Source organism: Salvelinus fontinalis, chromosome 24 (assembly GCF_029448725.1).
Source record: "Salvelinus fontinalis isolate EN_2023a chromosome 24, ASM2944872v1, whole genome shotgun sequence".
Lineage (NCBI taxonomy): Eukaryota > Metazoa > Chordata > Actinopteri > Salmoniformes > Salmonidae > Salvelinus > Salvelinus fontinalis.
This window is the reverse complement of record NC_074688.1, coordinates 12,802,223-12,817,222: the sequence shown is the minus strand read 5'-3', so window position 1 is coordinate 12,817,222 and position 15,000 is coordinate 12,802,223. Positions and strand designations below refer to the sequence as shown.

The 15,000-nt window shown below is 46.7% G+C and overlaps 2 protein-coding genes across 4 annotated transcripts in view; one reads left to right on the top strand and one right to left on the bottom strand.

Annotated features, from left to right (window-relative positions):
- The window catches only part of LOC129821937 (CAP-Gly domain-containing linker protein 3-like), a 462,950-nt gene that overhangs the window by 136,537 nt on the left and 311,413 nt on the right, over positions 1 to 15,000 (bottom strand). The gene's annotated exons all lie outside the window — the stretch shown is intronic.
- Positions 9,955 to 15,000, top strand: part of LOC129821933 (roundabout homolog 1-like) — a 122,723-nt gene continuing 117,677 nt past the window's right edge. For both annotated transcript variants that reach the window (XM_055879685.1, XM_055879684.1), the window contains exon 1: positions 9,955 to 10,110. In XM_055879685.1, the coding sequence (XP_055735660.1) occupies positions 9,991 to 10,110 (120 nt within the window). In that variant the 5' untranslated portion in view covers positions 9,955 to 9,990. The remainder of the gene's footprint in view (positions 10,111 to 15,000) is intronic.

Sequence of the window (15,000 nt, the reverse complement as noted above, 5' to 3'; positions counted from 1 at the left end):
CATAGGGCAGTGCTGGAGGGGAGATGGAGAGTTTCTATATTGGAACTCTCACTACGTATCACAGCCTAACAGAAAAGCCTAGCAGAGAACAGCCTAGCATAGAACAGCCTAGTAGAAAACAGCCTAACAGAAAACAGCCTAGCATAGAACAGCCTAGCGGAAAACAGCCTAGCAGGAAACAGCCTAGCAGAAAACAGCCTAGCAGAAAACAGCCTAGCAGAAAACAGCCTAGCATAGAACAGCCTAGCATAGAACAGCCTAGCAGAAAACAGCCTAGCAGAAAACAGCCTAGCATAGAACAGCCTAGCATAGAACAGCCTAGCGGAAAACAGCCTAGCAGAACAGCCTAGCATAGAACAGCCTAGCATAAAACAGCCTAGCATAAAACAGCCTAGCAGAAAACAGCCTAGCAGAAAACAGCCTAACAGAACAGCCTAGCATAGAACAGCCTAGCGGAAAACAGCCTAGCGGAAAACAGCCTAGCAGGAACCAGCCTAGCAGGAAACAGCCTAGCAGGAAACAGCCTAGCAGAATACACAACCTAGCAGAAAACAACCTAGCAGGAAACAGCCTAGCAGGAAACAGCCTAGCAGGAAACAGCCTAGCATAAAACAGCCTAGCAGGAAACAGCCTAGCAGAAAACAGCCTAGCATAAAACAGCCTAGCAGGAAACAGCCTAGCAGAAAACAGCCTAGCATAGAACAGCCTAGCGGAGAACAGCCTAGCAGAGAACAGCCTAGCAGAATACACAACCTAGCAGAAAACAGAATGAGCTCAAAAAGACTTAGTTAGTTATTTTTGTCTTTATTTTGAGAGAGAGAGAAAGAGAGCGAGAGAGATAGATGGAGAGAGAGAGAGATATTTGCCTACTGTGTCCACATGAGGCCAAAAGTATCCCACTCTTAAGTAACAGCATGCACATCTGGGAGTGATTACTCATTTCATATTCATTGTTTGCTGTGGAGTCTCTCACTCCTCTCCTCCTCTCTCTGTTGCTCCACCTCTAATCCCTCTGTTATTTATGGGCTGCCATGTTTGGACAGCGACGTATAGCCGTGCCTTGTGGCTCCTCGCCTTCCCCAAATCAAGACCATTTGTTAACTTTAACAGGAGCAATACTATCCTTGTGAAGACAAGAGGAGAGGAGGGAGGACCAGCACTGTACAACACATTCACTTCCCTTCCAGGACATGCAACAAAACGCTTCTGTCCTCCCCTTCCTCCTCCCCTCTCCAGTTGCTCTCGGACACTTTTCCTTTTTCTGTCTTTCATCTTCTGTGGTTTGTCATGTTCACTCTGACTATTGTTTTTTCTTCTGTGGTTAGTCAGGTTCACTCTGACTATTGTTTCTTCTTCTGTGGTTAGTCAAGTTCACTCTGACTATTGTTTCTTCTTCTGTGGTTAGTCAAGTTCACTCTGACTATTGTTTCTTCTTCTGTGGTTAGTCAGGTTCACTCTGACTATTATTTCTTCTTCTGTGGTTTGTCATGTTCACTCTGACTATTATTTCTTCTTCTGTGTTTAGTCATGTTCACTCTGACTATTGTTTTGAGGAAATGCTGCAAACCGAAGGCAGATGAACCCAGGTTCCTGTGTTTCTTCCAGGTTTGTTTTTGTATGCAATGGGTCTTTTTTTAATACTTGTGCAGATTTGTGGGGGGGGGGAGCTTACTGTAATCCCTTTAATTTCCTCTGAACAAAGCTCATTTGATCATCCCGTTCAGGCTTGTGTGCTGCATTAAGTCTTCATTTTCATTAATGTCGAAAGCGCACTGGAATCTCATTTTAATTTGACATTTCAGCATCTGGTTTCAATTTCCCAGGGAGTGTGTGGGAGTGAGTGTGTGGGGGGGGAGCAGAGAGGGCTAGTGGTTGAACAGGAGAACCCATGGGTTTGAGGAGCAGAGAGGGCTAGTGGTTGAACAGGAGAACCCATGGGTTTGAGGAGCAGAGAGGGCTAGTGGTTGAACAGAAGAACCCATGGGTTTGAGGAGCAGAGAAGGCTAGTGGTTGAACAGGAGAACCCATGGGTTTAAGGAGCAGAGAGGGCTAGTGGTTGAACAGGAGAACCCATGGGTTTGGGGAGCAGAGAGGGCTATTGGTTGAACAGGAGAACCCATGGGTTTAAGGAGCAGAGAGGGCTAGTGGTTGAACAGGAGAATCCATGGGTTTGAGGAGCAGAGAAGGCTAGTGGTTGAACAGGAGAACCCATGGGTTTGAGGAGCAGAGAGGGCTAGTGGTTGAACAGGAGAACCCATGGGTTTGAGGAGCAGAGAAGGCTAGTGGTTGAACAGGAGAACCCATGGGTTTGAGGAGCAGAGAGGGCTAGTGGTTGAACAGGAGAACCCATGGGTTTGGGGAGCAGAGAGGGCTAGTGGTTGGACAGTAGAACCCATGGGTTTGAGGAGCAGAGAGGGCTAGTGGTTGAACAGGAGAACCCATGGGTTTGAGGAGCAGAGAGGGCTAGTGGTTGAACTGGAGAACCCATGGGTTTGAGGAGCAGAGAGGGCTAGTGGTCGAATAGGAGAACCCATGAGTTTGAGGAGCAGAGAGGACAAGTTGAAAACCTTCTCTTAGGGAGTCTCCACTATAAGAGATGATCATAGTTATTTGAGGTAGCCTGTGCTCAGCCCTAGTGTGCTACTGTGGACCTGGGGAGTGATTGGTCAGGTCTGTACAGTTATGTTAGAGACAGATCCAGACCCAGGCAGAGCCTTAAAGATGTTTCCCACTGCAGACCCAGGCAGAGCCTTAAAGACGTTTCCCACTGGAGAGCCAGGCAGAGCCTTGAAGATGTTTCCCACTGCAGAGCCAGGCAGAGCCTTGAAGATGTTTCCCACTGCAGAGCCAGGCAGAGCCTTGAAGACATTTCCCACTGGAGAGCCAGGCAGAGCCTTGAAGATGTTTCCCACTGCAGAGCCAGGCTGAGCCTTGAAGATGTTTCCCACTGCAGAGCCAGGCAGAGCCTTGAAGAAGTTTCCCACTGGAGAGCCAGGCAGAGCCTTAAAGATGTTTCCCACTGGAGAGCCAGGCAGAGCCTTGAAGACGTTTCCCACTGGAGAGCCAGGCAGAGCCTTGAAGATGTTTCCCACTGGAGAGCCAGGCAGAGCCTTGAAGACGTTTCCCACTGCAGAGCCAGGCAGAGCCTTGAAGACGTTTCCCACTGGAGAGCCAGGCAGAGCCTTAAAGATGTTTCCCACTGGAGAGCCAGGCAGAGCCTTGAAGACGTTTCCCACTGGAGAGCCAGGCAGAGCCTTGAAGATGTTTCCCACTGGAGAGCCAGGCAGAGCCTTGAAGATGTTTCCCACTGCAGAGCCAGGCAGAGCCTTGAAGACGTTTCGCACTGCAGAGCCAGGCAGAGCCTTGAAGACGTTTCCCACTGGAGACCAGACAGAAGCCTTGCAGCATCATACCAATGGCTGCACTGCAGCATCCTACCAATGCCTGCTCTCTCCTCAGCCAACTGTCTGTCAAAACGTTCAGGAGGAGCCCTGATAAGATGAGAGTTTTCTCTTTAATCAGCAACGCAGCAACATATTTAATTTAACCTTTATTTAACTAAGCATTTATTTAACTATTGATACACCATTCTTAAAAGGTAAAGATAGTAGATTGATTATCACACACTATTTATGTGGCATATCAGGAAGCTGATTAACCAGCATGATCATTACACAATAAAAAGGTAATTCTAAAATGTGCAGTTTTGTCACACAACACAATGCCACAGATGTCTCAAGTTTTGAGGGAGTGCGCAATTGGCATACTGACTGCAGGAATGTCCAACCGAGTTGTTGCCAGATAGTTGAATGTTCATTTCTCCACCATAAGCCACCACCAACTTAATTTTAGAGGATGTGCTGAGGAGTATGTCTATCTGTAATAAAGTCATTTTGTGTGAAACAAATAATTATTATTGGCTGGGCCACTGCCCAATCATGAGAAATCCATAAATTAGGGCCTATTGAATTTATTTCAGTTGACTGATTTCCTTCTATGAACTGTACAATCTATGAAATATATATTTTTGTTCGGTATAGATAGTTTATAACTATAGAGAATATCTTCCAATGCCCGTAGAAAGACACTGTCTGACTGACAGTCATTCTGTTGCCTCCCATCATCACATCAGCAGCACAGTGAGTAGAGCCAGGAAGGACAAAGATGTGTCTTCATGCTGGAACCTGTGTGACCCACATATTAAGACAGGCAAGGCACACACAAATATACACCCATTCATACTGTGCTTGGTCTTCCAGTTAAGGGCCCAGGAAACATTATCTGGTAGGGGACAGCTGTAGGTTCACGGGAGGGAGAGAGGGGGGGAGGGAGTGGTAGTGGAGGCTCATTATCCAAAAAACATGCAGGACAGCACACAGCAGGGCCCTCCATCCCGTCCTCCCTCCCGTTCCAATCAGAACAGGGACAGAGGATCTCACAGAGAGACCAGGAGACCAGAGGCAGCCTCTCTTGGCTACGGATCTGACTGTGATTCTGGTGAAAGAGTTAGAGGTTCGCTCCAGTCCCTCATCCATCATTCTCTCTCTTTCTTTCTTTATTTCCCCCTCTCCAATTCTCTCTCTCGTAAGATTATGTTTCTCCCCATGCAGGTGGCCAGGGTTGCCCGCTGCACTGTGATGTGCGGTAGTCAGCTGTGCTTGTGGAGGAAAGGTGTCAGGGGGAGGAGGACAGCGAGCCAAGCGGGGGACTGAGGGATGTAGAGGAGGAGTGGAGGTCACTGAGTTGTGCTGCTGTAAACACTAGAGGATGCCAGCTCTCACCAGCCTTCCTCTATCCTTCTCTCCCTCTCTCTCTCCATCTCTATCCATCCCCAGGGATAATCCAGTTCTAAGTTTCTCTATTCTCCTCTCCTCTAGTGTTCTCTTGTCTCCTCTCCTCTAGTGTTCTCTTATCTCCTCTCCTCTAGTGTTCTCTTGTCTCCTCTCCTCTAGTGTTCTCTAGTCTTCTCTCCTCTAGTGTTCTCTAGTGTCCTCTCTAGTGTTCTCTAGTGTCCTCTCCTCTAGTGTTCTCTTGTCTCCTCTGTTCTAGTGTTCTCTTGTCTCCTCTCCTCCAGTGTTCTCCAGTGTCCTCTTCTCCAGTGTTCTCTAGTCTCCTCTCCTCTAGTGTTCTCCAGTGTCCTCTCCTCCAGTGTTCTCTAGTGTCCTCTCCTCCAGTGTTCTCTAGTGTCCTCTCCTCTAGTGTTCTCTTGTCTCCACTCCTCTAGTGTTCTCTAGTGTCCTCTACTGCAGTGTTCTCTAGTGTCCTCTCCTCCAGTGTTCTCTAGTGTCCTCTCCTTCAGTGTTCTCTAGTTTCATCTCCTCTAGTCTTGTCTAGTGTCCTTTCCTCTAGTGTTCTCTAGTCTCCTCTCCTCTAGTGTTCTCTATACTCCTCTCCGCCAGTGTTCTCTAGTGTCCTCTACTGCAGTGTTCTCTAGTGTCCTCTCCTTCAGTGTTCTCTAGTTTCATCTCCTCTAGTCTTGTTTAGTGTCCTTTCCTCTAGTTTTCTCTAGTCTCCTCTCCTCCAGTCTTCTCTAGTGTCCTTTCCTCTAGTGTTCTCTTGTCTCCCCTCCTCTAGTGTTCTCTAGTGTCCTCTCCTCTAGTGTTCTCTTGTCTCCTCTTTTCTAGTGTTCTCTTGTCTCCTCTCCTCCAGTGTTCTCCAGTGTCCTCTTCTCCAGTGTTCTCTAGTCTCCTCTCCTCTAGTGTTCTCCAGTGTCCTCTCCTCCAGTGTTCTCTAGTGTCCTCTCCTCCAGTGTTCTCTAGTGTCCTCTCCTCTAGTGTTCTCTTGTCTCCACTCCTCTAGTGTTCTCTAGTGTCCTCTCCTCTAATGTTCTCTAGTGTCCTCTACTGCAGTTTTCTCTAGTGTCCTCTCCTCCAGTGTTCTCTAGTGTCCTCTCCTTCAGTGTTCTCTAGTTTCCTCTCCTCTAGTGTTCTCTAGTGTCCTCTCCTTCAGTGTTCTCTAGTTGCATCTCCTCTAGTCTTGCCTAGTGTCCTTTCCTCTAGTGTTCTCTAGTGTCCTCTCCTCCAGTGTTCTCTAGTGTCCTCTCTAGTGTTCTTTAGTCTCCCCTCCTCTAGTGTTCTCTAGTCTCCTCTCCTCCAGTGTTCTCTAGTCTCCTCTCCTCCAGTGTTCTCTAGTGTCCTCTCCGCCAGTCTTCTCTAGTCTCCTCTCCTCTAGTCTCCTCTCCTCTAGTGTTCTCTAGTCTCCTCTCCTCCACTGTTTTCTAGTCTCCCCTCCTCTAGTCTCCTCTCCTCTACTGTTCTCCAGTCTCCTCTCCTCTAGTCTCCTTTCCTCCAGTGTTCGCAAGTCTCCTCTCCTCTAGTGTTCTCTAGTCTCCTCTCCTCTACTGTTTTCTAGTCTCCTCTAGTCTCCTTTCCTCCAGTGTTCGCTAGTCTCCTCTCCTCTAGTGTTCTCTAGTTGAGAAGAGTGTCTCTCTGTATGTAGCCTTGTTAATGTTTGGAGTGTGAATAGCTATCTTTCAGTGGGAGGACATTGCGGCACTTTTCAAGGCTTTGACTCACATAACATCTCTGATCAGGATATGTCGATCCGGCTGGCCTTGCCTGTACAGATGGAGCCAGTGTTCTAGTGAAGCTGATGTTTATGTTTATATCCTCCTCTTTCTCAGCGGCACGACCCTGTCTGTTTTGACCTGCACTCAGGAGCACATTCACAACTCAGCTGGAGGGTTGTTAGGCTATGTGGAGGAGTAGGAGTATTTTGCTTAGTTAGAAATAAATAAATACTTTAAATTCCTTTTGCACACCTGCATTTCCATGGAGGATGTCATATTGTTAAAACAATGCTTCTGCCTAGCAACAAGAGATAAGAAATACACAAATCCCATTGCTTTAGAGTCAGGTAAACCACATGTGGAGACCTGCGTTGTGATGGGGGTCATACAGTGTTCTGCTGCTCATACAGTGTTCCGCTGCTCATACAGTGTTCTGCTGCTCATACAGTGTTCTGCTGCTCATACAGTGTTCTGCTGCCCATACAGTGTTCTGCTGCTCATACAGTGTTCTGCTGCTCATACAGTGTTCCGCTGCTCATACAGTGTCCTGCTGCTCATACAGTGTTCTGCTGCTCATACAGTGTTATGCTGCTCATACAGTGTTCCGCTGCTCATACAGTGTTCTGCTGCTCATACAGTGTTCTGCTGCTCATACAGTGTTCTGCTGCTCATACAGTGTTATGCTGTTCATACAGTGTTCTGCTGCTCATACAGTGTTCCACTGCTCATACAGTTTTATGCTGCTCATACAGTGTTCTGCTGCTCATACAGTGTTCTGCTGCCCATACAGTGTTCTGCTGCTCATACAGTGTTCTGCTGCTCATACAGTGTTCCGCTGCTCATACAGTGTCCTGCTGCTCATACAGTGTTCTGCTGCTCATACAGTGTTATGCTGCTCATACAGTGTTCCGCTGCTCATACAGTGTTCTGCTGCTCATACAGTGTTCCGCTGCTCATACAGTGTTCTGCTGTTCATACAGTGTTCTGCTGCTCATACAGTGTTCCACTGCTCATACAGTTTTATGCTGCTCATACAGTGTTCTGCTGCTCATACAGTGTTATGCTGCTCATACAGTGTTATGCTGCTCATACAGTGTTATGCTGCTCATACAGTGTTCCGCTGCTCATACAGTGTTCCGCTGCTCATACAGTGTTCTGCTGTTCATACAGTGTTCTGCTGCTCATACAGTGTTCCACTGCTCATACAGTTTTATGCTGCTCATACAGTGTTCTGCTGCTCATACAGTGTTCTGCTGCTGTCCGTGACAAGGTGTTGGGTCTGATTAGCTAGAGAAGCCTGGAGAAACCATTACTTCCTATAGATCTCCCTCTGAAAGCCATTTCCTACAGGGGGATTGGGTTCCCCTCCACTCTGCCGTACATAAACCCACTCCCTCATGCTGGGAAGTTACAAGAAGCAGGCAGAGAGAGAGGGGTATCTCAGCTCAGTGCAGCGATGGCCAATTAAGTGCTTAAAGGATTTTGTTGGCTTTCAGGAGGTTGGTGTTTCCTGGCGTGAGCCTGTCTTTGATCTGTGTGGGGTGGAGGGAGGTGTAGGAGGTGACTAGAAGCATGTTCAGAGGGAGTTGCATCCACACTCTCTGCACACGTCTCGTGTGGATGCACGCTATCACCCTTGATATAGATCACATTGTCAACAAGGCCTTGTGGGTAGGTGTATGACACACATGCTGTGGCCAGTGGTCCAGCAAATCATGGTATGACAATCCCTGGTTATTTATAGTCTACTCTGATAGAAGTGGTCACTGCGGCCATGTCCACGTTGTGACGGATTGGTGACAGTCCCCAATTATAGGAGTTGGGAGGTGGAGGAGGTGCACCATGGTGACTAGGAGCAGGTTCAGGGGAGTGAGACAATGAGATGGTGGAGAGGAGAAGGTCATATTCCACACACACATTCACATGTGTGCATACACATGCTCACACACAGACAAACACACATACACACACACCTTCACATGAGTAGAGACACGTACACACACATGCATGGCTCACATGCATAAACACTCATAAACACTGTCATATATAGGCACACATTGTGCCGACCTTGCATACTTGAGGCTGACTAGGACTGACTTTCAGCCTTAAGTTTATGAGAACATGTTGTGTGTGTGTGTGTACAGACAGATACACCCGAGCTGGGAAAGTGATTACTGGCACGCCGTCTATAGATGAAGGGTTGTTGGTTTTTCATTACCTTCTGTCCTCTCGTAAATCTCTCCAGTTTATCTTCAACACTACCGCTGGGGAGGCAGAGCTAGGCTTTAGCTAGGCTCTGACCCTCTGATAGCAGCCCACAACCATCCTGCCTCTCAGCTTTTACAATGCTGCTGTGACATACTTTTCCAAATTGTTACTGGACTGAGTTACTGGGGTATACATTTCATAGAGTGCTTAGTGCACTACTTTTGATGAGAACTCTAGTCAAAAGTAGTGCACTTTGTAGAGTATAGTATGTGGTTTGTGTTCTCTTCATTTAGTGTAGATAAAGAACACTGTCTCTATTGTCTGTAGTGTTTAAATGATGCTGCGGTACTATGATGCTGTCGTCAGGCTGAATGAGATCATTTGTTCCCGTAAAACGCCTTTTCCCTCTGTCACATTAGTTCGGCACTGTTGTCCTTATCTATTAGACAGACGGCTTCTATACCCCCATACTAATGGGCCTTTTATCTGGGAAAATGCTTCTCTGACTGTTTAGAAGAGTGGGTTTGATTCCAGCGATGGGAGTGGTATATTTTTACATTACAGAAAATCAATACAGATGAAAATCCTGTCCAAAGGTGGTGGGAATACCTGTTGACGAGTTGTAATGCAACTACAAGATACATTAGCCACTGTCAGGGTTTTATGTATAAACAGGAAGTGAAAGCGATATGTGATGAAGGGGCGATGATGAGGGGATGATGTGTGTGTTCGGAGGCATGTCTTATACCCCATGTCATTAGGCTGACACAGAGAGACAATGTGATGTGATAAAGAGGGGAGATGGTTGGTCAAAGCACTTCTCATGTGTGGATGCATAATATCACACTTGGTATAGAGCACATTGTCAACAAGGCCTTGTGGGTAGGTGTATGACGCACATGCTGTGGCCAGTGGTCCAGCCAATCGTGGTATGACAATCCCTGGTTATTTATAGTCTACTCTGATAGAAGTGGTCACTGCGGCCTTGTCCACGTTGTGACGGATTGGTGACAGTCCCCAATTATAGGCTATGGTAACACTGTGGCGGTTTCCTCTTGTCATTATGTTGTTGCTGTAGATCAGTGTTGTGGTCTGTAGATGAGACAATGCATGTCAAATCTACGTTCCTGTCTAACTGGAGTGACTGGTTTTGGTGTTATTATGCCCTTTGTGTCAAAGCTAATCTCTGCCAGTGCCGACCTCACGTTAACCCTTTCTCTTCCTCTCTTTCTGCAGTACTACGTGATGACTTCAGACAGAACCCTGCTGATATAATGGTGGCAGCGGGCGAGCCTGCAGTCCTAGAGTGTATGCCCCCTCGCGGGCATCCTGAACCTAGCATATCCTGGAAGAAGGACGGTGCCAACATCGATGACAGAGATGAACGAATCACTGTGAGTGGAGCTGGTTATATGTGTGTATATGTTTGAGTTTTGCATGTGTGAGTGAGATTGTGCAGTTATGTTCATCAAAGTATTTGATACTATATCAATGTTTGTTTAAACCTCACATTGATTGATTTGGCCCCTGTTGTTTCACCAATAGTGATGTATAACTCCAAAAGAGCAAACTGCAGTTGTTCTAACATTTTATGTGAGAGACCCAGAATTAGTCTTGGCTCATTAGTCAAGCAGCAGACCATTGATGAGGATCCTGCTGAGTAAGATCAGCCAGTAGAACAAACACTCACTACTATGATGAAATGAAAAAGTTAATGAAAAAGAGGAAAGTTGGTCTCTGCAACACGGAGGGAGTGGAAACGTTCCCTCTCTATATCTGATTTATACCGCATTCGAGGCCAGCCACCAATTAGTGTGTTTTATTTCAGAGTGTAGTGAAAGGATCAGCAGTATCAATCACCCCCCTGCTGCTGCTGAGTAGAGCAGTAGAGAGCTGACCTTGATGGGGCCCAATGCCTCCACCATATACCCATCTGCACTTTCCCTGTAGGTAGTTACAGTATATGGTGGAGGAAGTGATTGTGTGATTGATATCTCTGACTGGCTGAGTGTGTAGGGTGGATTGAGCTTCAGACAGTTTATTTTTATTTCACCTTTATTTAACCAGGTAGGCCAGTTGAGAACAAGTTCTCATTTACAACTGTGACCTGGCCAAGATAAAGCAAAGCAGTGTGACACAAACAACAACACAGAGTTACACATGGAAAAAACAAACATGCAGTCAATAACACAATAGAAAAAGTCTATATACAGTGTGTGCAAACGAGGTAGGATAAGGGAGGTAAGGCAAAAACTAGGCCATAGTGGCGAAATATTAACAATATAGCAATTAAACACTGGAGTGATAGATGTGCAGAAGATGAGTGTGAAAGTAGAGATACTGGGGTGCAAAATAGCAAAAAATGTAAATAACAATATGGGGATGGGGTAGTTGGGTGGGCTATTTACAGATGGGCTATGTACAGGTGCAGTGATCTGTAAGCTGCTCTGACAGCTGGTGCTTAAAGTTAGTGAGGGAGATATGAGTCTCCAGCTTCAGTGATTTTTGCAGTTTGTTCCAGTCATTGGCAGCAGAGAACTGGAAGGAAAGGTGGCCAAAGGAGGAATTGGCTTTGGGGGTGACCAGTGAGATATACCTTCTGGAGCGTGTGCTATGGGTGGGTGCTGCTATGGTGACCAGTGAGCTGAGATAAGGTGGGGCTTTACCTAGCAAAGACTTATAGACAACCTGGAGCCAGTGGGTTTGGCGATGAATATGAAGCGAGGGCCAGCCAACGAGAGCATACAGGTCGCGGTGGTGGGTAGTATATGGGGCTTTGGTGACAAAACGGATAGCATCCAATTTGCTGAGTAGAGTGTTGGAGGCTATTTTGTAAATGACATCGCCAAAGTCAAGAATCTGTAGGATAGTCAGTTTTACGAGGGTATGTTTGGCAGCATGAGTGAAGTATGCTTTGTTGCGAAATAGGAAGCCAATTCTAGATTTAATTTTGGATTGGAGATGCTTAATGTGAGTCTGGAAGGAGAGTTTACGGTCTAACCAGACACCTATGTATTTGTAGTTGTCCACATATTCTAAGTCAGAACCGTCCAGAGTAGTGATGCTGGACGGGCGGGCAGGTGTGGGCAGCGTTCGGTTGAAGAGCATGAATTTAGTTTTACTTGCATTTAAGAGCAGTTGGAGGCCACGGAGGGAGAGTTGTATGGCATTGAAGCTCGTCTGGAGGTTAGTTAGCACAGTGTCCAAAGAAGGGCCAGAAGTATACAGAATGGTGTCGTCTGCGTAGAGGTGGATCAGAGAATCACCAGCATCAGGAGTAACATCATTGATGTATACAGATAAGAGAGTCGGCCCGAGAATTGAAACCTGTGGCACCCCCATAGAGACTGCCAGAGGAACGGACAACAGGCCCTCCGATTTGACACACTGGACTCTGTCTGAGAAGTAGTTGGTGAACCAGGCGAGGCAGTCATTTGAGAAACCAAGGCTGTTGAGTCTGCCGATAAGAATGTGGTGATTGACAGAGTCGAAAGCCTTGGCCAGGTCAATGAATACAGCTGCACACTTTTGTCTATTATCGATGGTGGTTATGATATCGTATAGGACCTTGAGAGTGGCTAAGGTGCACCCATGACCAGCTCAGAAACCAGATAGCATAGCGGAGAATGTGTGGTGGGATTCGAAATGGTATAAAAATACAATATACAATATACAAAATGGGATCCAACCAATATGGTACCTCCATCAGAAGATAGCAGCTAACTAGCTACTAGCTAGTAGTCATTGATAGACACTGCAGGTGGTCTTCACCTTTAGCTCGGTCAATACCTGCCAGTCTGCACAGCGCGCGATATCAACCCAGAGCACATCGGAGGGCTTTTCTCTACCACATCACCATATTTCTGCCACAATCTCTGGACCATTACACCGGATCATCGCAGCTAACTAGCTGCAACTGAGTGGCTATTGATGGCTAACGCCTCTGTCCCGAAGCAAGCACCAGTTAGCCTTGAGCTAGCCTCAAGCTAGGCTCATCTCCCAGCCAGCCCGACAAAGTATACCTGCTAATTCTTGGGCTACAATACCTCTTGTGCCAATTGGCCTGGACCCTTTATTGTCGACACGGAGCCCCACCAATTTTTTCACTGTAGAGCGCACAGTCCCGATCAACATGCCTTAGATAGCTCTTTTGTCCCACCCCCCACACATGCGGAGACCTCATCTGGCTTAACTGGTGCCTCCAGAGATGCAAACTCTCTCATCATCACTCAATGCCTAGGTTTACCTGCACTGTACTCATAAATCGGTTCCTCTAGTGATATAGAGGTTAACCCAAGCCCTGTAGCCCCCGGTACTACATCTATTCCTCAGGCACTCTCATTTGTTGATTTATGTAACCGTAAAAGCTATGGTCTCATGCATGTTAACCTCTCTAGGGGGTGTGGGATGGTAGCGTCTTGAGTAGCAGGCAGTTTACTTTGGGCATGCTTTTCATCCGAAGGTGAAAATAGTGCCCCCTACCCTAGTGAGGTTAACATCTCCCTAAGTTTGTTTTATTATTCACAGCTTTAGCACACTCCGCCAACCCTGATGTCCTAGCAGTGTCTGAATCCTGGCTTAGGAAGGCCACCAAACATTCAGAAATGTCCATCCCTAACTACAACATTTTCCGTCAAGATAGAACTGCCAAAGGGGGCCGAGTTGCAATCTTCTGCAGAGATAGCCTGCAGAGTTCTGGCATACTTACCAGGTCTGTGCCCAAACAGTTTCTACTTCTAAAATCCACCTTTCCAGAAATAAGTCTCCGCTTGTTATAGACCCCCCTCAGCCCCCAGCTGTGCTCTGGACAACATACGTGAATTAATTGCCCCCCATCTTTCGTCAGAGTGCGTACTGTTAGGTGACCTAAACTGGGATATGCTTAACACCACAGCCATCCTACAATCTAAGCTATATGCCCTCAATCTCACACAAATTATCAAGTAACCTACCAGGTACAACCCTAAATCCATAAACATGGGCACACTCATAGATATCATCCTGATCAACTTGCCCACTAAATACACCTCTGCTGTCTTCAACCAGGATCTCAGCGATCATTGCCTCATTGCCTGCGTATGTAATGGGTCCGCGGTCAAACGACCACCCCTCATCACTGTCAAACGCTCCCTAAATCACTTCAGCGAGCAGGTCTTTCTAATCAATCTGGCCCGGGTATCCTGGAAGGATATTGACCTCATCCCGTCAGTAGATGATGCCTGGTTGTTCTTAAAAAGTGCTTTCCTCACCATCTTAAATAAGCATGTAGAAAAAAAAATGTGGAACTAGCTTACCTGGTTAAATAAAGGTGAAATAAAACATTTTCTTAAATTATTTTTACACGGGACAAGACAAACACACGTCCGACTGCTACGCCATCTTGGTTTGATAGGGATGGACAGAGAAGAGGATAGTAAAAGCATAGGTCTGTGTTGGTTATAATCAGCTGTTGACTCATGTTTAACTAGCTCTTCAGTTTCTACCATCTGCCAACAACATCACATTGGACATTTGGCCAGTAGGCTGATGACTTACCAGGCCCTGAAGGGATCAGTAAGGATGATTAGCCAGGCCCTGAAGGGATCAGTAAGGATGATTAGCCAGGCCCTGAAGGGATCAGTAAGGATGATTAGTCAGGCCCTGAAGGGATCAGTAAGCCCTGAAGGGATCAGTAGGGATGATTAGTCAGGCCCTGAAGGGATCAGAAAGCCCTGAAGGGATCAGTAAGGATGATTAGTCAGGCCCTGAAGGGATCAGTAAGGATGATTAGCCAGGTCCTGAAGGGATCAGTAAGGATGATTAGCCAGGCCCTGAAGAGATCAGTAAGGATGATTAGCCAGGCCCTGAAGAGATCAGTAAGGATGATTAGCCAGGCCCTGAAGAGATCAGTAAGGATGATTAGTCAGGCCCTGAAGAGATCAGTAAGGCCAATGTTTCAGTATGGTCTGATTACGACAATTAACAGCAAGCTGCAACTATGTTTACTTAAAGACAATTAGCTGTGATTAGAAGCATTTTCCTCCTCTGTGCGTTTTCATGGCACTATGTTCTTCTCTGGGCTGTTTCTGCTACATGCAGCTTATACAGCTTCATCCTCAGAACACCCAGCCATGGATGTGTTCAGCACTATTGACATGGCTGAACACTGGCTGAGGGTGTGTGTCTATTTATTCACAGCTCTAACTGATGAACAGCGTGAGAGCCCATCGCCCGCCCCTCAGACACCCACTAGCTGCACTGGGGGAAGATTAAAAAAGAAGCGCCTGGCAGTTTCACAGCATAAT